Source organism: Ursus americanus, chromosome 2, assembly GCF_024610735.1.
Source record: "Ursus americanus isolate L20-20 chromosome 2, mUrsAme1.1.p, whole genome shotgun sequence".
Classification (NCBI taxonomy): domain Eukaryota; kingdom Metazoa; phylum Chordata; class Mammalia; order Carnivora; family Ursidae; genus Ursus; species Ursus americanus.
The window spans coordinates 23,780,237-23,804,949 of NC_142128.1; the positions used below are offsets into that span (position 1 = coordinate 23,780,237).

A 24,713-nucleotide genomic window follows, 5' to 3' on the forward strand; every position below is an offset into this window, starting at 1 on the left:
ATCTAGCCCTGCCTCTGGCTCCCTGCTCAATGGGGGTAGGGGGTTCTGCTTCTTCCTCTCCTTCTGCCTCTCTCCCTGCTCTCTCTCTCTCTCTCTCTCTCTCAAATACATAAATAGATCTTAAAAGCAACAACAACAACGACACAAACTACTGCCATAGAGCTACTGGTAAAGACCATGAGCTGCAGGAGGGGTGTTCCAACAGTCCTGGGCCCTGATTTCAGGGCTGACTCTTACTGTGTGACCTTGGGTGAGTTACCTCTCCGGGCCTGGGTTTCATCTGTAAAATGACAGGCCTGAGCATTGGCCTGCTACTGCATAGTTCTCAGGCTTTTCCATCCAGGGACCTTTGTGGACCTACCTTTCCTCTGTGACCCGCGTTCATAGCAGCCTGGGAAACAGTCACAGGCTTTTAGGGAGCAGGGATGCAAAAATAGCTGTAAAGAAGTTAGTACCTGTTTGGAGTATAGGAGGAGGAACTCAAGATTCAGTGATACAGTCTTCTACCAACTAATATCTCTACAAATAAACAGGCTGGTGGATGAAGAAGTAAGCTTGGGACAATGATAATAAAAAGAAGCTACGGGATCCTAACTCCACAACAGCCAAGAAAAGGGGCGCTAATGGTGGAGACAGGACATGGACAGGTAAATGCCCCTAAATTTTTAAGTTTCAGGCAATCCTGTGTGACTTCATGCATTTTGTTCTGCGGCAGTATAATGGGTGCCCCACCTAAGAAAATGTTGTGGGGTTTTTTTCCCACCCTTTAGAACAAAACACTACAACTGTTATTCCCTGCTGGGCATTGCTTTGGAAAGCTGAATTGGAGCCTTCCCCAGGATTTTTATTCAAGGGTGTCATCTAGGGACGCCTTTGTGAATCCTCTACTTCCTCCGCACCACACACATACACACACACACACACCCTCTGTCATTCTAGGGACAGCCAGGTTTTGCTTTTTCCTTGTGTGTTGGCTGCCTTCTCCACCCTATTATGGCTTCCATAATGGCTGGGATCCTAGCTATCTCCATATCATCAGGACTTGACTCATGACGACCATTGATGGGTCAATAAAACAAAGCAACGTGCAGCCTCTTCTATGCTTTTCAAAGGTTACTTACTCTGGCTAAGCAACTATTTCAGGTCTTAGGAAAGACCTGCCAGGAGCACTGGGATCTGCATAAGAAATGTGTGAAAATTTCCCAGCAACACACTGAGACCCTAAGCTGTTTATATTACAGAGATGGAGACAACCCAGACTCTAGCTGACTTCTCCCCAAATTGCCAAATTTAGCAAGTAAAAATCCAGGACACGCAGTTCAAAGTGAAGATAACTTTTTTAATGTAAGTATGTCCCAAATATTGAATACTCACACTAAAAAATTATTTGTTGTTTACCCTGAAATTCTAATTTTACTGGGCATCCTGTGTTTTATCTAACAACCCTGTATACTTGGAGTTGAGGGATTGAGGGACTTGAAACCTGCATCCTTCTTGGGAATTATCAAACAGAAAGTTAAATCAGATAATTCTGGTGCGGATGATGTGGCCAGGGGTTGGAGTGGGGTGTGTAGGGGGGGACATGGCATTTTCATTCTCCTTAGTAGATATTTTATTTATTTTTTATCTTTCTTCAGACCGTATGTAGGTTTTTGGTTGAAGCTAGGGAGCAGATCCATAGTCAGGTTCAAATCCCAACCTTGCCACCGACCTAGCTGAGTGACTATGGGCAGGTTCCTTAACCTCTCTGTGTCTCAGTTTCTTCAACTATAAAACTTGGGATAATAACTGGATTTATTTTCTGGGTTGTTGAGTAGATTTAGAAATGATACTCATTAAGTGCCTAGCGCAGTGCTAGCAGATGCATATAGCTCAATACATGAAAGCCATAATCATTGTTTTGATATTTTTGAACACAGGTGGATTAAAGTACACTGACTTTCAGATGGAGACATGTCTCCTAATCACCCACAGGGTCTTGAGGCTCATTAGCATCCTACCAGTCCCTTTCTACTAATTCACTTTGTTGAGTTACAGCTGCTGGTTTTTGTGGGACATTGGGTTTCATGGCCCATTATAGGAGGCCTGGTAGTAGCCCCATTTCTGTCTAAACCAAAGTTTCAAACCCCGTCACTAGTTCATTCATTCCAGATACTATTTGAAACTATATATTATGGCGTCTAAATGTAGTATACGTCCGATTCGATAGGGCTACCCAAAAGATCGGGTGAAACCAGGTGGCACAGGCGTTGAGAGGACTCACCTGAGGCAGAACAAAGGAAACAAGTTTATTGAATATACCGCAAAGGAGGGTTGGGTGGGACAGGGACCACAGAGGAGAGGCTGTTTGCAAGGATGCAGTGGGCGGGGGCTGTTTTTAAAGCGGAAGGTGGGGAGGTGTGGGGACATACACAATTCTCCCCTTTTTGGTAACTGTGGCTGGTTGTAAGTGGCCCATTGGCTAGTTAGGGCCTATGGATATTTTGAGGTGGGTCATCTCATGGGCTTGTCTGTATTCAACCAGGGGGTCTCCGTGGGCCCTGCCTACATTCCATTGCTCAAGCCTGTTTGCCTAAAAGCAGCCTCTACCTATATGTCTTTTGATAGAGAGTACAAATATAAGAGATGAGCCACCACGAGGTTATTTGGAAAGTATGGAGAAACCAACTTTGAGGAAGAAGTAAGAAAAAGGAGCAAGGGAAGTACTTGGTGCTGTGCAGTGCTCATGGTAGGATCTCAGAAACGTTTGTGTTCGGGCCAGGTCCTTTGTGGAAAGAGCACTGCACTCGGGTTGTGAGGACAGGCTTCAAATTGGATCAGTGTTTCTTAGGAGTCGCATCACCTTGGGAAAGTTATATATCTTTCTCGGTTTTGGTTTTCTCATCCATAAAATGGGAACAACATGGAGTTTGGGGGGAAATTGAAATAACAGATATGCAAGCATGGCACCCCAAAGGAGCTCAGTAAGTCTAACTTGGTTTTGAGAGAACTTTGAAAGAGACCAAGTAACACGTGCTTTGAATGTTTTGGGCAGCAGCTGATATTGTAACCTGTAAGTACACATGTGTGCGAGTGTGTGTGTGTTTCTGTGTTTATAATAAGGATTACGTTAGCCACAACATGTATAGAGTGCCTCTGGTATCGGGTGACCGAACCATCCCACTTTGCCGAGGACTGAGGAGCTTCCCAGGATGCAGGATTTACAGTTAAAACCCAGAAAGTCCCAGGCAAACTGGGACGAATTGGTCATCCCCCTGCTCTGTGCAAATTGCTTTACAGACATTATCTCATTAAACCTTTAAACCTACCCTATGAGGTGGGTGCTCACATTGTTGCCATTTTACTTTTAAAAAGGACACTTAGATTAAGCAACTTGCTCAAGCCACTTAGCTAATTAATGGGAAGGGCGGGATCTGAACCAAGCTGTGTCCAGTCCAAGACTTTAACCACCATGCTGTTTGCATTTAGGCCTCACCAAAGGCACAGTCTTTTATTGCCACTCACCTCTACATTCCCGGATTTTTGCTAAACACCCTCCCATCTCCCCTTCTGTCATCAACAATTTCTGCTGCCCAGCCAGGCCTCCAGCAAAGGAAGACACCAGCTGAGTCAAGCCCAGTCTTGTATCTGGCCACAGCTGAGGCCCCTCCTTCCTTAGCAACAGACGCTGAAGCCTGGTTACGGACCCCAGGGCCTGGGTGCAAGGAAGCACCTCCAATGTTAAGACAGCCCAGAGAGGAGGAGAGAGAAGAGCTCAGGCTTCCAGGATATTGTTTAGTGGGGTGTTTCTTCCCTCTTCTCTGTATTAATATGTAACTGTGCTTCAGTTTTTCCTCTACAGTGAGCTCGGTGTGTTCCTGGAAAAGTTCCAAGAGAGGAGCTGCTCAGTGGAAGGGAAGAGTGGCCAGACCAGGAGGTGCTGGAACCACAGCCGAAAAGCCCAGCAGAACCCCAATGCTCTCCCTTCATTCTCTAGCTTCCCTTTCTTTCTTCTTCTACCAGGGGTGGGGGCCGAAGTCTATGACCTCAGAGGGGCAACCCTGTGAACAGAGCTTTCAGAACATTTAGAAAGTTCCATTTTCTGTGTCATACCCATTATGCTGTAAGGAAGTGTGAATTTCAGAGCCACTGGTAGGAGAGGATCGTCCCCGGAGAAACTGAAAGCTCTTTATTCATTTTGTAACAGGTTCAATTAGAATGGACAACATGAATGACATGGGTTGCTCATCACAGAAGGTAGGTGTGAATTTTAAGATGTATTTCTTTTGTTTTGTTTTGTTTTTTAACCTGTATTTTCAACATGTAGGGAATTGGGGGGTGGGCCAGAAGGGAATGTTTCAATCATAGACTAATTGTCATGTTAGATCCTCTTGACTGAGCAAGTGTGTTTACTACATTTTTATGGTGTGTCCTTTGAATTATGCTTTTTGCTCAATTAGGCTTTTCAAAATCCTCAGGTTTTGCTGTGAAAATTTTAGGAATAGACACCTGTTATTCCTTTCCTTTCCCTTCCAAGGCCGTTAGATGGTCTTTTCCATCCAACAATTCTCGACCCTGGGTGTACATCAAAATATCCTAGACAGCCTCTTGAAAACAGACACTTAGCCTCACTTCTGAAGGTTCTGATCCAGAAAGGTTGGAGTGGGGTCCCCAAATCTGTATTTTTAACTAAGAATTGGGTGCCTCTGTTATAGCAGGTCCTCAGATGAGCATTTGGGAATGGCCTCCAAGAAGAATGTGCAAACAACATGTGTAGTCAGAAATCAGCCCTCTGAAAATAATAGTTCTGCCTGATCTAGGTGTCAGAATCTTGGTTTTAAAAGCCAAGATCCACTAGGTTGACACACACTAAAGTGCCCAAAGGAGCATTTTAAATTGAAATGAAAACTCCCTGCAGTTGACCAGAGAAAACACTTAAACGTTAACGTTTTTAACAAACGATTTTGCATACTGGATAGTTCTTACAAAAATCACTATCTCTTTCCCCTTGAAGATGCCACAGAGAATTCTTAGCCAGGTATGGTCAATCAAGAAAAGTATCTTTGTTCTGTTCCGGAATTGATTTCTAGATCTGCTGATCCTGTGCGTATCCCACGTTTTCCTTCCTGTCCCATGCACTGAGATGTTTTCTACTCTCAGGGAATTTATGGCTCTGTGTGTATAAGTCTTAGTCTGTGCCTATAAACTAGCTCAAATTTAATTTGTTCTTCAGAGCTTCTGCTCTATTACGTTCTATAAAATTCTTCATGTCTTTCTTGCAAAATGTTGTTTTGCTTTCTTTATTTTCCCAAGAATGGCTTATCTCTTTGTATGATGATTCAGCTTCCTCTGTGTCTGCCCCTTGGATGACCATCTCTCAGTATGGGGGAGCATAAATATAATTCAGTCTGACTCAAACCCAAAAGGGAATCTCTGGGCTCAAGTAACTGAGAAGTGCAAATTGGATCCAGGAGTCCAGCTGATGTCATTGGGAGCCATCTTTCGCCTTCTGGGAGTTATGCTTCCTTCTATGTTGGCTTTATTTTAAGGAAAGCTTTATTCTCACATCAGGCAAAGATGGCTATTGAGAGTGCCTCTTTCTCAGTAGGTCTGGTGAAAGTGTCGGGAAGACTCTAATCAGCCCAGGTTAGGTCACAGGCCTGTCCCTGAACAATCAGTGTCTCGGAGGATGGAGTGCCCTGATTGGCCAGACGTGTGTCACATGGCCTTCCCTGGAGCCAGGGTCTGGTATCAGCCTATTGCACAGCATGGACAGAAATTGGAGAAGAGCCAGTTATGTCCACTTAGGGCTGTGTTCTACTTCTTGGTAGAAAGAGTAACTTCCCAGTTGGTGTCAGGGCTGATGTCAGGTTTACTCCAACCACGAGCAGAAGCAGGAAGGCCAAGGAACCTCCTCCTGAGTAATGTTAACATCCTCCTCGAGAGTGCAAAAGGTCAGGGTTTGGGGGTTAGCTACTAGTTACCACTTTTGTTGGTTACTTACTCAAGATGTCCAAAGTTTGTGGTGTTTGCTTGTTGCTCTTTTAATGAAGATTTTTATTTGAAACAGATTTAAAAGCTAGGCTAAGGGAAAGATTGCCACTGACCACAAAACCTTCTTGCTTGCAAAGACGAGAAACAGGCATCCATAGCTTATCAATCAGTATATGTTGTCCATCTAGGGTCCTGAAGGAAATCAGAAACGGCTTCCTAGTGTTGAAAGTGCTGTTGGCAGAATCTACTTCAGATGGTGTGGTACCTACTTTGCATGACCAGGTTCCTTTCAGGATAATGCCAGAATTCTCTCATTTTGTTCAACTAATTGGTGCAGATCTGATATTAATTTTCTTAGGATTTATTTTATTTGACAGAATGTGCACGCACGTGCATGCACATGAGTAGGGGGAGGGGCAGAGGGAGAGAATCTTCAAGCAGACTCCCCACTGAGCGTGGAGCCCAACTCAAGGCTCAGTCTCACCACCCATGAAATCATTACCTGAACCAAAACCAAGAATCGGATACTCAACCAACTGAGCTACCCAGGCGCCCTCTGATATTAATATCCGTAGCGAAAATCATCTTGGAGATAATAATCTATTTCTAGATCCTTGAAATTGAGGTCAAGAGCAGAGAGACAAACAGAGATGTTTAAATCAACAAAGTGAATTCTTTAAAAACAGCAAGGTCTGTGGGTTTCAAATTCATCTCGTTTGAACTGAAGCCCAACCTACCCTATTTTTAATGAAGTTCTGTTGGGGAGTCTGATACGCCACAGTTTTTGAGAATAACTGGATTAGACCAGTGAGCCTGTTGTATGTTTTTAAAGATCTCAGGCTTACTGTGCAGCTTTATTTATGGGTTTTCAGGTCTTCATTTAATTTTAAGATCAACATCTTCCTAAAGTAGCTTATCATGATAGTGATACTTGCTGTTCCCAATGTGTTGGGCTGCAGAGTCTTGTGTATTTAAAAGCACCTCTGTGTGGCTAGGATGTGTTACCTACATTCTCTGAGGTTTAGTTTTTTCAGGTTGTACATGGGTATAAAAAACTCTCACAAGGTTATACAGTGCCTAGAATGAAATAATTTGGAATAATGATGGTGTTGTTATTAGTGTTACTATTTTCTGAGGTTGAGTCATCAGTGAGCAGTTGGTTAGGGCATGAGGGTGGCTTACATCTGCTTCATATACCCCCCATCTCCTACCCCCTGCCAGTTACCCTGCATGACATAATTTGCTGACTCAAGTAAATCAATCCAGGAATGTCTCATCTTACAGAGTTCAGTCCAAAGTCATTGCCTAAGGTGAAAAATCATGGAGAGTCAAAAGTGCCCTTGAAAATCCCTTAAACCATCTGAAATACTTCTCAGTAAGTCCAGCCCTGCAGTTCTCCTCTATGTTGAGACACATTTCTCCATCACAGCCCCAGATAAGTAGTGGTCATACACGTAGGGCCTGAGTCCTAGGACAGAAACACAGAATCACTCAACACTGCAGTCACTTTCAGCTCTGCTCAGCAGAGGTGCTTGGGAACTGAGAGTGACCATGGGAGCCACAAGTTCACCGCTACCTGAGGGTTACCCCTAAGTGCACACTCACTGAATGGATTGGCAGACTCAGGCACCCATACTATTTAAGTGATATTTTTTTCTTTTCACAGGAAGCTCAGAGAGTTGCTCGTGTGTGTGTTAAACACACAGAAAGTACAATGCCCTGCATAAGCCAGTTTCTATTCGGAATTGTGTACTTGTGAAATGCAACAGGCCGTTTTTTAAAGTTAACCCCTTGAATCATGACCCAGGATAGGGTAACGTGGGAATCTTCCCAGGGGAAAAAAATATATGTTAATTCGCTCATAGAGAGGTAGCCAAGGAGAAGACACTGGAGGAGAGACAGACTGCTAATTAAAAAAATAAAACCTATACCATGGATGGACGGGGGTGAGAAGGGTGTTTAGTGGGCAGAACTCTGTCCCTAACCCCTTTCTTGGGGATCTCTTTACTCCATGCTAACCTAGAGGTTTGGAAATCTTTCCTAATTCCTAAAGAGTGGCTTTGTTCCCATTTCCCACAGATCGCCAAGAGTGACTCGATACATCACATGAGCCACTCCCAGATGCGGCCAGAGCTGCCCCCTCTGCCTGCTTCTGCTGAGGAGGAACCATCTGAACTCTATCAGGTATGTCTACTTGGCTACTGCTCTTCTGCTCGTACTCCCCGGGGGGCGGGAAGACAAAGAGTTAGACTTGACAAGTGGGATCAATGGCACTTGGGTCACTTCTGCTACCAGTAAAGACTCCAACTGTGTGGGGAAAAAAAGCTATCTAGTAACACAAAGGTGAGTTAGGATCCGGCCTTCTCCCTTGCCTGCCGCGCTGTTGAACCTTCCTGAACTTCTGCATCTTCCATTATTTCTACACTATAACCATGCCCATAAAGAATAAAGACGATGGAAGTAAATTACCTGACTCACAAATATACTGTTATTGAAAGCCAGCTGTTGTCCTTGACATCAGAAATCATGCTCACCGTGGACAGAGAAGTGTGATTGGTGACCATCCAAGAAGAATTTGCCTGAGTTTGTAGAGAGAAACAGCATAAGGCACATGGGACTCCCTGAGTCTCCATGTGAGTGGAACTTAAGCTACTCCAGAGGTGTCCTTCGCCGTGTCTTACTCTGCATTTCTTCCCTTCTAGACCATCATGTCGCACAGTTTTTATCCCCCCTTGATGCAACGCACATCGTGGACCCTGGCTGCACCTTTCAAAGAACAGCAGCACTATCGTGGACCCAGCGACTCCATTGCCAACAACTACTCCCTGATGGCCCAGGACCTGAAGCTGAAGGACCTGCTGAAGGTTTACCAGCCGATCACCGTCAACATCCCTAGGGAAAAGATCGTTCAGGGGCTGCCATTAGGTATTTGTAGCAATGTGTCATGCCAGCTCAGAATGGGGCATTGGGGGGGATTTTTAGTCCTGGGTTCTAGTTCTGGCTCCTTTGCTTGCTGCAGCTAAACTTGGATAACCTCATAGAGTCTCAGTCTCCTCATCCATGGAATGAGAATGATCATAATAGCTAGCATTACCTTGACCATATGCCACACCCCTTACATTTACCACACCAAACACTTGTGTTCTTGATTGCTGCGTAACAAATTACCCCCAGAACTTAATGGTTTAAAACAACCAGTATTTATTATCACACAGTTTCTGTGGGGCAAGGATCTGGGTATGGCTTAACTGAATGGTTCTGGCTCAGAGTCTATCACAAGTGTGCAATCAAGGTGTCAGTCAGAACTGCAGTCACCTAAAGGCACCGAGGGAAGGATCCACTTCCATGCTCACTCGGGTCCTCAGCTCCTTGGTGGCTGTTGGCCATAGACATCAGTTTCCTGCCACATGGGCCTTTCCATGCGGCAGCTCACAACATGGCTTCTGGCTTCCCTCAGAGGGAACAAGGGAGAGAACAAGAGAGAGAAGAGAGCCAAAAAGGCAGAAACCACAGTCTTTTGGGAACTTAATTGTGGAAGTGACATCCCTATCACTTTTGCTGTATTCTGTTTGTTAGAAGTGAGTCACTAGGTCTAGCCCACATGCACAAAGGCTTGATACCAGGAGGTGAGGAATCATTGGGGGCCATCTTGGAAGCAGCTTACCACAGTACTTTATATGTATTAATTTATTTAATCCTACTAGGTATACTTAAATCTGCTTATCCTTCAATAATTCTTACTACATGGGTGTTGGAGACTCTTCATCTGCCCTCTGTCTCAAACTTATTTTCATATTTTTCATTTTTCTCTCTCTGCTGTGTCTGGGTGAGTTCCTCAGATGTATCTTCTAATTCACTAATTTGCTCTTCAACTCTTTTGAGCCTTGAGTTTATAATGTCTAATGAATTTTTTTTTTTAATTATCATGGCAAATCTCTACATTTTCAGATTTTCTAATTGGTTCTACTCATGGGTGTCACCCCTGCCAATTTCTCATTTTGTTCTTATGGGCATAGCTCTTTCAATTCCTGAGAAGATCTTAAACATTTATTTTGGAGCAATGTTTGTAACACTGTATTATTTTCACTTTGTGAATCCCTTGATTGTTGAGTTAATTACCTATCTTTCTTAGTATTGATTTTTCTCGTATGTTCTGAGGATTTTAGTTTGCAGGCTTGTGTTGAGAGTTTTTTCCCTTCTTGCTACATGCGTCCCCCCCTCCATTGTTTTTATGGAGGTGTGATTCACATACAACAAGATGCATAGATCTTAGGTGTTCAGTTCAGTGAGTGTTGCAGTTGTTTATACCACATAGCCACCACCCAAACAGGATATGGGGCATTTCCACACTAGAGACAGTTCTCCTATACTCATTGCCAATGAGTTCTCTCCCCTACCCAAGACCATCCCACTTCAGCGTAACCACTTTCTGATTTTTGTTACCATAGATTAGTTTGGCTTGTTTTCACTTACAAATGTAATCAGTGTGCACCCTTTTGACACATCCTTTTTAATCCGACTTTCTGATTTTTATGCCTTCACCTGTCGTCTTAGCACCTCAAATTAGTACCAGACCTTGTATTGGTGGTTTAGGACTCCCATCCTGAGGTGATATTTGAATCTTGTAGATGTGGTCCCTGAGCTGTGTGAAGCCCGGCCTCGTTATTATCAGGCTTTCTCTGTTATCTCTGGCTGCCGTATGAATTGAGGATACCTGTGATTTATCTGCATGGCAGTACTGCTGTGTCTTCACGGGTAGGGCAGCCTCGCTTCAGTCCTGGCTTTATGCTCTGAGCCTCGTGCCAGTCCCCTACAATCATGGAGTGTTTCTGGATTCTCTAATCCCCAGGTATCAAATACCTAACTACTCCCTGCTCTTGGATACAGAAGCCAAGTTTATAATTTTTACTTCATACTCTGTGCATTTCTGGTCCACATAGAAAAGCATCTTGTTGAATATTGTAGTGTCTTTTTAATTTTTAGAGAGTCTGTTCTTGTTGTATTTGGAGTAGATTGAGGAGCTCGAAGTATGAACTCAGAATACATCTAGGGGCACCTGGGTGGCTCAGTCGGTTAAGTGTCTGCCTTCGGCTCATGTCATGATTCCAGAGTCCTGGGATCAAGTCCCGTGTCAGGCTCCCTGCTCAGCGTGGAGTATGTTTCTCCCTCTCCTTCTACCCCTCCCCCTGCTCATGCGCACGTGCTCTCTCTCTCTCAGATAAATAAATAAAATCTTAAAAAAAAAGAATACATCTAGATTAGGAGTCTTCAGTTCTCTTTGATTCTGCCAAAATATCAATTTAAAATCCTGTCTTTAACACTTCTCTGTTACTTGTTAATTTTTTTAGGCTAGAGACTTAAGCAAGTAACAGTATCTAGTTATAGTTTACTAATATAGTTTTATATCATTTACTGAATTCATTTGTAGTTACCTTGTATTTACTGCAAATGATATTGGTTTTTCTATTTGTAATAATCAGTATTTCCTTTAAAATAAATATACTAAGTTTAAAAGTCTGCACCTATTTAAAGAAAAACAGTAAACAGTAATTTCCAATGTTTAGAAAATAGGGCATACAGGTTTAGTGAGTGAATCAAGTAGGCTGTTATTCATACTTGTCAGTTGTATGAATGAATGGAAGGTATGTGCAGCCCCATTTCATATTTGGGGAAGCTGAGTCCCGGAGTGTTGAAATTACTTCTTCAGAGTCACACAGATGTTTAGCGGTGCATGTGGGACCAGGTGGCCCATCTCCTGTCTCATCCCAGTGCACCAAGTCTACTCCCCTTGGTATGCTCTGGGACTGTCCTGAGAGTCATGTCCCTATGGACAAAGGTTGGCCCAAGGCTACTGGCCATCCCTGATGTGTTTCTTCTCCACGGTTCTAGCAGCTAACTACTCTTCAGAACCCAACAAGAAGAAAAGAAAGTTCTCCCCTAGAGGCAAAGAGGATCCCACCAGGTAAGTGTCCCTGTGGGTGTTGGGGATTGCAGGACACCAAGCCAAACGACAGAAGTCTGTGGTCTCATTAAAGCCATGCTCTGTATCTTGATTTCCAAGCATTCTCAGCCTCCAAGTAACTCATGTTGTTGTTGTTTTTTCCATCAGTCCCCTTAACCCAATTTTTTCAGGCTCTGAATAAAACGAAATTAACAAACTGAGCAAAACCAATGCTAGCATACCTATGGGTGTTCCATGCTTAGAGGTTGTCATTGAAGGACACATCCATGCTAGTAGATGACACAGGGGAGAGGGGCTTGCACTGCAGAATGACTCTCAGCAGCTTGGAGACAGTAGGGCCTGACGCAGAGCACCTTGGCAGAGAACCAAGAGCTGAGCTGTGTCTACTTTTCAGGACGAAGCTGGCCTGCAATATCTCAATCTCATCACCCATAAAGAAGGAGGTGGCGATATCTTCGACCCTTCCAGGAAGCAGGCCAATGAGTCCAGAAGAACAGATTGGTGTGATGTTACAACAAGAGTTGGAAATAGAAGGTAAAGAAACCCAGCCATCTGAATCAGACTTAGAGGTACGTTCTTGTTGCTTCCTTTCTCTCAATTGGCTGAGTATTATCCTTGGCATCTCAGTGATTCTAAACTCGGGGAGAACAGCAGAATCACTCAGGGAATGTTTTAAAATACCGAAGTCCAGACCCCATAACACACGTGTGTGTGTGTGTGTGTGTGTGTGTGTGTCAATTATTTTAGTAAGTCTTAGAAAACTTTGGGTCCTCTTAGAACATAGGTTGCAATGTGCTGACCCATGAGCTAGGGTTGCCAGATTTTGAAAAACAAAACAGAAAACAGGGCACCTAGTTAAATTGGAATTTTAGATTTACAATGAATAATTTTTAAAATTATACTGAAATACTAAATGTATACATGTATCTCACTTCATCCTATATTTTATCTGGCAACTCTACCGTAGGCTGAATTTGGCCTATGGTTGTGTTTTGAAAATGAGGAAAATCTCACATAAGCTGGGTTTCTAACCTCTTTTGAAAAAATTAAGATATTTGAAGCTGCGAAGTATCTACCTCCTTTAGATGAAAAATACATTTTCCAGTTTGTGAGAGTGTCCAGTATTCTGTATTATTGTCTTATGTCCAGCCAACTTTCACTGATTAACACTACCTGCTTGGTTCTAGGAAGACTTTTAAGTTTCTAATCTATTTTAAAAGAAGAGGAACAAAACTTTAGAGCAAATAGCTTATGAGTTTATAGTGTGTATAATAAAATGATTTATAATAAAAGTGACAGCAACTGAGTATGAGCTGTTGGCAAAATTCCATACTAAACCCCCTAGATGCTTGACCCCATTCGAGACTTGGGTACTATGATTATTCCTGTTGTGCAGGTGTGGGAATTGGGGTGAGGTTTGATTAAGCAACTTGCCCAAGGTTACACAGTCTTTAAGAGGCACAACTAGAACTTAGACCCACTCTGGGTGATACTAAAGTCCTTGTGGCAGCATTTCTCACACTTGCCTGAAGATAAGAATCACCTGGGGTGCTTGTTGAAAAACTCCAAACTGATTCAGCAGGGCCCATGGATCTGCATTTTAGTAAGAGCCTCTCTCCCCACCCCAGGCAGTTCTTACAATGAGGGAAGTTTGGAAGTTTCTTCTCTATAAGGATCTTCCATTTAAGATTGGAGAAAGGTGAGCTCAGCCACTTCTGACCACAGACAATTGTCACAAAAGGTCAAACCTGATTTCCTACACTTCGTGCTTCTCATCCCATCTTAAAGTATTCGTTTCTAGAACTAATCAGCCATCCAGCAGCTTAGTGCTCAAAACAAACAAAACTTCCTGAAGTCACCAGGTCACATTGGCCATTTTTGTTCAGTTTGTGTGTTTGTGTTGCTTTTCTAAACTCAGAAGCCCATGGTCAGATTAGAAGTATTGTAAGTCTCACTTGGACTCTGGGGAATTTTCTCTCACTGGCAGCGGCAAGCCACAGGATCTAAGTGCTTTGTAAGCCATTATTGTTGGTGAGGAGGGTGAATTTCTGGGTCCATTTGAGGAGTTTGTTAATCTTCTTAGAGTTCACCAGATAGGTTCCCTCCATCCTGGCCTGCGAAGTATAGTACTCATTCCATTGTTACTATCTGCATAGCATTTCACAAGTCCATCTTTATACCCCACCGAGCTCTCTGGCTCTGGTTGAATCTTCCAGAGTCAAGGAAAAACTTGCCCGCCATCACACTGCAGCAGGTGTGCGGTGATGGGCCCAGATAGCCCGACTGTAGCGGGTGAAGGATGGGGACGGGTGCTGTGTGAACAGGGCCCCTTGGAGGCTGACAGATGTGGGCCGGTGGGCACAGTTAACCAATCATAGTCATTGTCTTGTTGATGGTTTGTTTATGGAAGAGGTACTATTACTATTTGACCAATGGCATCCAAAGAGACATGATTGCCCCCGAGGACGATGAAGTGATGCATCGGATTTCAAAGCTGATTTCTAACACACTGCTGACAAGTCCCTTCCTGGAACCCCTGATGATCGTCCTGGTGAAGGAGAAGGAAAATGACTACTACAGTAGCCTCATGAAAAGCATTGGTAAGGCTGGGTGTAAATGGGGCAAGGGGCTCCTTTGTGGAGGGCACCATCTTTCTCTCACTTATAGTCCACCCTGGTTCCCCCCAAAACACCAAAGTCATCCTTTTCATTCAGATGATCTCCCCTACATCTCTCATGTCGACACCAGCCCTTCCTGTACTTTTTAAAAAAATTTTTTATTATGATATGTTAGTCACCATACAGTACATCCTTAGTTTTTGATGTAGTGTTCCATGATTCATTATTTGCGTATAACACCCAGTGCTCCATGCAATCCGTGCCCTCCTTCATACCCATCACCGCCTTTCCCATTCCCCCACCCCCCTCCCCTCTGAAGCCCTCAGTTTGTGGATGCACATCAAAGTACAGGAAGTGCTTGCCGGAGTCCATAGTCTCTTGGGGGAATGAACCACAAGAGACTATGGACTCCGGGAAGCACTTCCTGTACTTTGATGTGCATCCACATAACTTGGGGATCTTGTGAAAAATGCAGATTCTGATTAGACAGATCTGGGGTAGGGCCTGAGAGTCTGCATTTCTAACAAGCTCCCAGGAGCTTTGGATGCTGCTCACCCCGGGGGCAGCACTAGGAATAGCAAGGGTCTACCCAAGTTTTAAAATCTAGCTCAAGACCTGCCTCTTAAGTATTTTTCTCTCTCTGCCACCCTCAGTGATCCCTCCATCCTCTGCATTCACAGCACTTCCTGTGTCTACTTTCAACTCACCCTGCTTTGGAACATCTCCTGGGCCATTATTTCTCCTCTGTTATGTAACACTGGTGTTGTCTTTTCATTTCTTGCGGGTCTTGGCTCCCGTATTAGACTGTCATTTCTTTGATGATGAAGGACGTGTTATTGATCCTAGCTCCCCTTCATCCTTCGGCCCGTGTCTTGTACACACAGTAGGTCATTGAGAAATATTTAATGATAGTGAGTAACGTGAGAAACCTATCAAAGGGGAATGGTGATCATATGAGTTCCTTGCCTTCCTATTTTATCTGGACAATAGCTGTCTTTACCAGGTTATCTAGTTACTTTAAATTTCGTACTCAATTTCCTAATGGTGTCAGTGTAGTAGCCTCTTGTCTATGCCAGGATAGAACCAAACTCATAAGGATAAACATGGAAAGTCCTTCAAATTCCAGCCTCAACATACTTCTGCAGTCTTATCACCTTGAACTCTACCACTTGCATCTGATATTTCTGCCCCAAGATAACTCACAGCACCTCAAGCACGTTTTACAAAAGTCCTAGAATGGCGATTTATTACATGCTGTTCCTTCTGACCCCTGTGCTCTTCCCTTCCTATCCTGTCTACAAATTCCTACTCATTCTTCCCAGTCCAGCTCAAATGTCACTTCGTCTGTGAAGCTTTTACCAATCTTTCTTTCCTTAGCATGTGAAAGATTTGGTCTCTAAATTTCCGTTTCTTTTTTTTTTTTTTTTAAGATTTATTTATTTATTTTAGAGAGGGAGAGTGTGAGAGAGAGAGAGAGCGGGAGGGAGGGGCAGAGGAAGAGGGAGAGAGAAACCCAAGCAGACTCCATGCTGAGCGCAGAGCCCAATGTGGGGCTGGATCCCAAAACCCTGGGGTCAGACCTGAGCTGAAACCAAGAGTCAGATGTTTAACTGACTGCGCCACCCAGGCAGCTCTGAATTTCCATTTCTAAGTATCTGGTGTCATCTGTTGCATTGAATTTTTTGTGTGACTGCTTAGATGTGAGAAACCAATTAATGTTGAATGAGGCATCAGCAAATACCAGTTCATTGTCATACATGATGCTAGATATCCAAATGGAGCTCAATCCCAGGTTCTGAGCCTCAGACCGCGAACCTCCTCCCTGAAACATCTTCAGAAAGAAAACAAACCAACAGAGTGGAGCTTCCCCAATTTAGTTATATCCAGGGGATTATCAACATAATGGGTATTATCAGTGTAAATGGTCAGAAGCTCGTTTACATTCTAAGTGTGCAGCTAAGAGCACAGAGTGTTCAAGGTCCCTACTTACTGACAAAGTGTTTGCTCTGTTGGTTATATAGTTGATTACATCCTCATGGACCCAACAGAGAGAAAAAGACTCTTCATCGAGAACATTCCCCGCATGTTTCCTCAAAGAGTGATCCGGGCCCCTGTGCCCTGGCACAGCGTCTACAGGAATGCCAAGAAGTGGAATGAGGAACATCTGCACACAGTGAACCCCATGGTGCTCAGCCTGAAAGAACTGTGGTTTAAAGAGTAAGAAGATCCTCCCCTCCCTTTTCTTTCCCTTTCTTTATTGTTTGCCCACAAAAGACAGTATCTTACGCTGGGCACAGTGGGGGTAGCCATGCCCTTGAAGGGAAATGACGAGAATCCTAGACCCAAAGTACATAGAAACTGTAAGTGACAGCTCTCCATCCAGTGAAATGACCCGTCTTCGTGCTCCCGTGACACCCCGACCCTGTCTCTAAGCCCTGGCTCATACTGGTAAAGAGCACAGACTTGGAGCCAGCCTGCTCAAGCCCAGATCTTAACTCTGCTGCTAGGTAACACAGGCATGTTACATCATCTCTCTGTGTCTTGCTTTCCTTATCCCTAAATTTGGGATGATAAGAGTTCCTGCTTCATAGGGTTGGTAGGAGGAATTAAATAACTTAATACATGAAAAGTACGTAGAACAGTGCCCGACAAATTGTAAGTACCCATTAAGTGTGAATGAGCCATTACCTCCGTGAGGACATGTATCGCTGAATTACAATTGTGTGTGTGCTGGTTTGTCTCTCTCTAGCCTCCGAGACGTATGGGGGATTGGGTCTTATTCCTTAGGTAATTCAGTACCAGCACAGTGATGGCAAGCAAGGGTCTCAGTTATGTTCATCAATGACTAAATTAGCCACAGCAAATGGAGGAGTTTGGAGGATACACGAGCCACTTTTTTTTTTCCTTCATTTTTCTAAATTGAGATATAATCCATACACCATAAAATTTGCCCTTCTGAAGTGCCATAGTTTTTAGTGCATTCACATATTTGTCCAACTCTCATCACTCTGTCCTTCAAAAATATTTTCATCATCCCAAAAAGAAACGCTGTATCAATTAGCACTCCCCCACCCCCACCCCTTCTCCCTTCCACTCAGCCCCTGACAACCGTTAATCTGCTTTCTGTCTGTACAGATTTAACCTATTCTGGACATTTCATATAAATGGACTCATACAATACATGACCTTTCATGTCTGGCTGCTTTTTGCTTAGTATCATGTTTTCAAGGTTCATCAGATATTGAAACATGTATCAGTATTTCGTCAGCTCTACGGCCGGATATTACCCCACTGCATGGCTGCACCATGTTTAGTTTATCCATTCATCGGCTGCAGAGAAAGACTGTCATTTTGGTGAAGGGGGTGTCCGTCAAGGGAGGTGTAAATCCTGGTGGGAGAATGAGGCCGCCAGAGTTCAGTGAAAGGTCAGGCTGATGACATCATGAGCAGCCACCATCTGAGTTTTTATTAGAAAAACTAGAGGCAAATATGCTTACTTAATTTTGATTGGCTGAACTTACCAGTAGCTCAGATATTTTATTTTGGGGAGGCTCTGTAGCTTCGAATGTGTTTTTAGTCTTAAGAGAGCCCTGTTACTTGGAGAACTTACTTGTTTATCACATTCTTAGTTATACCTATATTTCCAAAGGGAATTGAGGGGGAAGTCAAGCTGGCAATGGAGCCCACCAATGATAAGAAATAAGCACATTCCCTTCTTTGGACTGAATTCAGTTTTCTAAGTCATTGGATGTGCCAGTCAGGACACTGGAAAAAAAAAAAAGTCATTTTCTAATGAGGCAGAAGTGTATAGGGTAATAATTTATAGAATGGGTTCCCAAACTACACGACTAGGTTCTGGTTCTTGCTTTGTCAATAACAAATGCTGTGATTTTGGGGAAGCTAGTCGCTCTAGGCGCCTGTTTCTTTATACGTAAAATGAGAATAATAATAATACATACCTCGTGGGGTTTATTGGATGAGTTGCTTAGAACAGTTTTGTCATATAGTAGTTGTTCAATAAATGAAGGTACTGCTTTAACTATAAGCATGTTTATGGCCTCAAAAAATAAGCTAGAAAATAACAAAAAAAATCAGTATCAGGGATGGTAAAATTTGCCAAATGCTCACTGCCAAGAAGGTGTATATGTGCATTTACTTTGATCATGTAGTGAAGATGGCAAATTATTGAACCTATAGCTTCTGAAAAGAAAGGATTCTTACCGCTTGCTTTTAGGGGTTCCCTAAGGATTATATAGGCAACAAAAGCAAAACCATCTAAGAGATTTTTGTCAGTTGAACACCACCACCACCAACAAAAACAACAATGAGAAAGATTTGTTAAGGAAATGATATAGAAAGCTTTTCTCTGTGCCCTGCATGATTTAATTTAAAAAATTCTAAGAAGTCACCTAGTGATCGGTGAAGGGTGAGGGGTTTGGGGACCAGAAAGAGAGTTGTGGTCTGAAGAACCAGTGTAGGAAGTTTGTTAGGACTAAATTAAAGATAAGTAATGTGGTTATTAGGTGGTGACAAGGGCCATACTTGGGTTAGATATCAAACGTGTGGTGAGGGAGATCTCAAGTTCTAGCCTGCCTTCCCTAACAGTGCTTTGTGACTGCCCAGACACGATGGGGACCAAGTTCACCACCTCCACCAAGAAGGAATAGAAATGTAGGCTGCGGGATTTAAGAAGGATGAGGAAAAGTGCCCAAGAGGTCATTCCATTGGATGATGGAAATGAGAAGCAAGAAATGAGATGAGCTAAGGAAGTCAGCAAAGATCTAGTTGGGGAAGTGAAAGGCAGTGATGATTTAAAAGAGCGATTTATAAATAAATGGAGTAGACATCAGGGAGGGATATGGCGGCCGTCTGAGCTAAAAGAGGCCTCAGGGAATATGGGCAAGGACAACACATCCATTGATCTGAGAGAAATAGTAGAAGATAAGAGCCTCATAGGAGAAGGTGGAAGGAGGTTCTTGTGTTCATTCCACAAATATCTATTCTGTGCCTGCGTGTGTAAGGCACTGTGCCAAGGGATACTGTGTGTGTCTGGGTGAGCCGGGCAGCCATCGAGGGTAGGTCTATAGGGTGATGGGTTGTGTTTGTTTAGACCAAAACAGTCCTCCGAGTTGTCCTGAGTAGCTCACCTGGGGGCCACATTGAGGATTAGATGGAAGCCACTTGATCATGAAGCTGTTGCTTCTCTTGACCTGTCTTCTCTGTCTTTGCTGTTAAAGAACTTTGATTGCCCATTTGATATCCCAGTTCCCAGCCAGGCAAATACCAGGTTGGTGGCAAAAACCCCCCTCCTCAGATGGGTTACCGAGAGCAGGACACGTAGGAAGTCTCGGCAAACAACAGCTGAGTTCGCTCATCTGTCTACTGTTTGCAAGGTTCCTCTGGACTTTCTACTCCCTCCCCAGACTCTCAGATTTTTCAGATATAATTAGTTTTACTCTCCTTGAAAAATAAGAATATATACCCTTTGAACTTATCCTACAGAATTCATTTTCAATTGTCTTCTCAGCCCAGGACATATCCCCCTCTCTTTTGGCAGATTTAGAGACCTCAGGTTTGTTCGAACAGCAGAATTACTGGCAGGAAAATTGCCTCTGCAGCCTCACGAATATCAGGATGTGATCCAGAAACACTGCATGGAAGCACGCCAAATTCTTCTCAACAAGTCAGTATCTGGCCTCAGAATGGGACTGCATCACAGTATCATAAACTCTCTGGAGTGAAAACTGGTTCCCAGCCTGGAGGTTGCACAGTTTGCTGACTTTCCCCTGACCACTTCCTCTTTCCCCTTCCTTCCACTTTCTATCCCCTGATGGTCTTTGTGTCTCCCCATGTCCACTCTTCTTCAACCCTCACTCCTGGTCTCCCTCTGCCTTTCTGAAATTCTCATTACTGTTCCTTGTTGGGGGTACCACTTCCCTTCCCTTCTTCTGAAGTCCATTGCTAGGTTACATGACAGTGCATTTGAATGACTTGTGTTCAGGTGGCCCAGATAAACAACTGCAAGGTTCCAGAGTTAGGGGGGTTTCAGTAACTTAGATAATTCCTTTTTCTTTTGCAAATGCATGCAGGACTGTGTCCAGAGCCAGAGAAATCCTCATATGTAAAATGATGGTGGTAATACCTCCCAATGGGTTTTATTATCAGAGACAATGTATACACAAGTGCTGGCACATGGTAGCTGCTCAATAAATATCCTAGTTATTGTATTTACAACTATGGCTGTTCCTAGTACTTTTCTGGTCATTAGAGGAATACTTTTCTAGAAATAAGAAAAGAGATATGATAGAATGAAAAGGCGGGTGGTTCCCACTGGGAATTAGAAATTGGCAGAAGTAGGAAGAAAGAACAAGGAGGCATCCATTTCTTCTTTTGCTTTTCTTATTTTTAGTCCCAACTTCTGAGCAGCTACCATCACACTGGGGTTTCTCTTCTTACATTTTCTTCTTTTTCTCCTCTTCTCTCTTTCCCCCTATAAAATCTGAACAGAGGCCAGGCATTTGCCAGGGAGAGAAGTTGGACAGAACATTCCAGTTCTTTATGCCCCTTCACCATAATCTCTGATTCTAGTGAAGAAAGTAGAGAGTCTTGGAGCAGGACATGATACCAGCATCCCTTGTGTATTTGGGTATTGCTAATGGAAGAGCAGTCTCTCAATTCAAATCTTGCTACTTTCTTCCCAGGAAAGGGGTGTTGGCAGGTGAGGTGGCCAAGGATATGAAAATACTGATTTGGAAAGCTGCTTAGCTGGGAAGTGAGCCACCTGCCTGGTCACAGAGAGTGGGGAATGTCTGATCAGAGTTCTCCGAGCTCAGAAGCACTTCTTACTTGGGTGCCCTCCTGTTTTTACAGGTGGATCCCCACCTGTGCCCAGCTTTTCATCTCACAGAAGGAGCAGTGGGTCCATTTTGCTCCCAAGAGTGACTATGACTCCTCTCATAACATTGAGGAATATTTTGCTTCTGTTGGTTCCTTCATGTCACTCCAGCTGAGGGACTTGGTCATTAAGTCTCTTGAGGACCTCGTCTCCTTTTTCATGATACACAAGGTACGTAGGGGACCAGCAGTAGGCCCTTTTGAGGGGAAACAACTGAGACAATCAGAATTCCGTCACGTAGGTTCTCAGCTGTGAGCCAAGGACAAAAAGTAAAAAAATTCTTGATTGTCACACACATTGGGTCATTATTAGCTCATGAAAATGATTTCTGTGAATCACAGCAAGCTTTCCTGAGATAATTACTACTAAATTGGCCAAGTTCTCTGGAAGCGGCAAAATTGTTAAAAATTATTTAAAGAAAGATTGAGTAAAATGGAATTCTTACCCCTTATAGGAGGGAAACAGGTCACTTTTTGATCCTCCAAAGGAAGGAGTTGAAAAAGTTTTATTATAAATCTTTGGCTTGATACTTACGAGTGTTGTGTGTATCATTGCAGATGTTGACTTTTTGTTCTTTGGTCTTTGAAGGGGGCATCCCTGAAAACAAAAGGCTTTGTTGACCTAATTAATAACTTTCTTCATGAGACTACTTCAGTGAAGTCAAAATAAAAGCTAAAAGCACTGGTTTTCAATACCTCATAGCATCCCCTAAACTTAGATAGCCTAAGGATTAAGGAAGATTCATTTGGATTTTATACCACATGCACATTTTACCTTAAAAAAGAGTAATAAAAATATAAAATTGCCAGGTTATAAAAGGTTAAATTCTAAGTATTTTTCCAAATGAAGTAAGGATGAACAATTGACCTTTTGCTCAAAAAAAATGTAGAAGCCAGTGCTGCTGAATTTAGACTGTGATGTTAGCTTTCTAGCAAGAACCAATCTATAGATGTCACTGTAATCATCTACTTTGCTAAGTAGAAGAGACTCAGATGTGGGAGCAAATCCCACTCTAAAATTCCACGCAAAGGGAAAAGTAAAATCTTTACATGTCTGAAAGAAGGGGAAATTCATGGGTATTTGATGCATGATAGCTATTCAACAAATGTTTATCAATCATCCTCGAACGGATCTGGAAATGTCTAACATCATTAACTTAGAAAAGTACCACACAGCTGCACTATGACAATTTCATTAAGCAGTGTAGTTTATGAGAGGTAACTTATATTACTAGCCTGATAGGGAATTGTAGATATCTCCACGCCAATATTTCTGCTGTAGGAAGTTTGACATTTTGAATGCTTAAAATAGACTTTTCACTCATTATCAAGCTCCATTTGAGGCATACAGATAACTGTTTATGCTTTTGGATGCTGTCAACAAATTTTTATCGGGCACCGACTATGTGCTAAATGCTGTGTTGGATATTTTGGAGGAAGTACAGGGTTCAGACACAGACCCTGCCCTAGAGGTTAGAGTAGAGAAGGTAAGATGTACATATACATCTCTGCAAGAAAGAAAGATAAAACACCATGAAGGAAGTGGAAATTTAGAAGCTCAGCAGTGGAAGAGATTATATGTTGCTGGAGAACAGGGAGGCTTCCCAGAGGAGGGGATTTTGAGCTGAATTTTGAAGGATAGGAAGGATTTGGAAATACTAATCCAGGAATTTCTTAGCAAAGTAAGCATACTGAATAAAAGCTTTGGGCAAGGGGGAGTGGATGAGCTCAGGGTGGGCTAAGCCATACCCAGCCCTTATTTGAACATGAACAGTGTGTGAGATTCTGCATTTCCTTTTCTGGTGTTCGTGTCATATTGTGAATGGGTAAAAAATCACTCCTTTGATTCTGGAAGGGCCCACCTTCTGACAGCCACCATATATTATGTCTCCTTAAGGATGGGAATGATTTTGAGGAGCCCTACCAAGAGATGGAGTTCTTCATGCCTCAACTAATCATGATCAAACTTGAAGTCAGTGAACCCATTATCGTCTTTAATCCATCTTTTGATGACTGCTGGGAATTAATACACAACTCTTTCTTGGAAATTATTAAGAACTCTAGGGAGATCCCTAAGGTATAGTATCAACTTAATCATTTGTTCATACTTATATTTACTTATTGAATAAAATAAATTTAAAATGGCTGTTTGAACCAAGTATTCAATTAGGAGATAAATACCAAAATAAAGGGGAGTATGTCTCCCTTGGCCCCAGAAATATTTGGGCCATAAAGAAATGTCCAGTATTTGAGAATTGTGCTTTTATTTATTTTTTTAAAGATTTATTTATTTATAAATAAGAGAGTGCAAGCGGTGGGGAGGGACAGAGGGAGGGGGAGAAAATCTCAAATAGACTCACTGCTGAGCATGGAGCCTGACGTGGGGCTTGATCCCAGGACCCTGAGATCATGACCCGAGCCAAAATCAAGAGTTGGACGCTTAACTGACTGAGCCACCCAGGTCTCCCAAGAATTGTACTTTTAATAAGAGCATTAAGAGTTACTTTGTGAGCAAGTAGAGTCCCTGCTCCCCAGCCCTCAGCCCACCATGATCCAACTTCAAAGGGGCAGATGTGTCCCAAGCCATATCCAACTTGGATTGATTCACGATGGAACAATTCCATGAACTCTCCAAGAATCTTCATAATACGGTATCTAATTTACTTCTTGAAGTTTCATGTTTGTTTGTTTAACCACTGAAGGCATCAAAGGGAAAGATTAAAGCTTCCCTTCTTGGTCCAAGCCCCTTCCAGTTTCCTTCCCAGGGTGGCATTGCTAATCATATTCCAGACACTTAGCAGACTTTTAGTGCTGGGCAGGATCACCCACATGAGTGTGACTTTCGTGATCTATCTTCTGTTTCCCTCTGGGTGGTTGATGTGGCAAAACCAGTGTCTAGCCCTCCGTAGGGAAGGGAACCGTGGGATGTTTTTTTCTCTCTTCTTCTTCCCCACCTTCCCTCCCCAGGCATTATGTGTGATGCTTAGATGCTCTTAAATACTCTTTTCTTTGGAGTCTTATACTTAATGGTCTCTAAGAGCTCAAGATTAGAGTTGGGGGCTGTGGGGCAGCACATGAAGCCAAATGCTCCAGTCTATTTCACCAGATAACTCTAAATTTGGGATTTCGAACCAACCAAGCCTGGTTATCAAGAAAACTGGGTGTGTGGAGGGGGGAAGAAACAGTGGGCAACTCTCCTACCATCCATACCCTAGGAAGGAAATGAAAGAGAAGACCCTGTAATTTGGAAGGATAAGTGTGGGTCT

At 43.1% G+C, this 24,713-nt stretch overlaps 1 protein-coding gene across 1 annotated transcript in view; it reads left to right on the forward strand.

Moving 5' to 3' along the window:
* The first annotated feature begins 559 nt into the window (after positions 1 to 559).
* DNAH3 (dynein axonemal heavy chain 3) overlaps positions 560 to 24,713 on the forward strand; it is a 167,904-nt gene continuing 143,750 nt past the window's right edge. Inside the window, exons 1-11 of the mRNA XM_087869949.1 lie at positions 560 to 647; positions 4,187 to 4,236; positions 8,053 to 8,157; positions 8,676 to 8,898; positions 11,863 to 11,935; positions 12,330 to 12,504; positions 14,346 to 14,535; positions 16,575 to 16,770; positions 20,111 to 20,236; positions 21,424 to 21,619; positions 23,345 to 23,524. Coding sequence (XP_087726075.1) covers positions 4,198 to 4,236; positions 8,053 to 8,157; positions 8,676 to 8,898; positions 11,863 to 11,935; positions 12,330 to 12,504; positions 14,346 to 14,535; positions 16,575 to 16,770; positions 20,111 to 20,236; positions 21,424 to 21,619; positions 23,345 to 23,524 — 1,503 coding nt within the window. The 5' untranslated portion in view covers positions 560 to 647; positions 4,187 to 4,197. The remainder of the gene's footprint in view (positions 648 to 4,186; positions 4,237 to 8,052; positions 8,158 to 8,675; positions 8,899 to 11,862; positions 11,936 to 12,329; positions 12,505 to 14,345; positions 14,536 to 16,574; positions 16,771 to 20,110; positions 20,237 to 21,423; positions 21,620 to 23,344; positions 23,525 to 24,713) is intronic.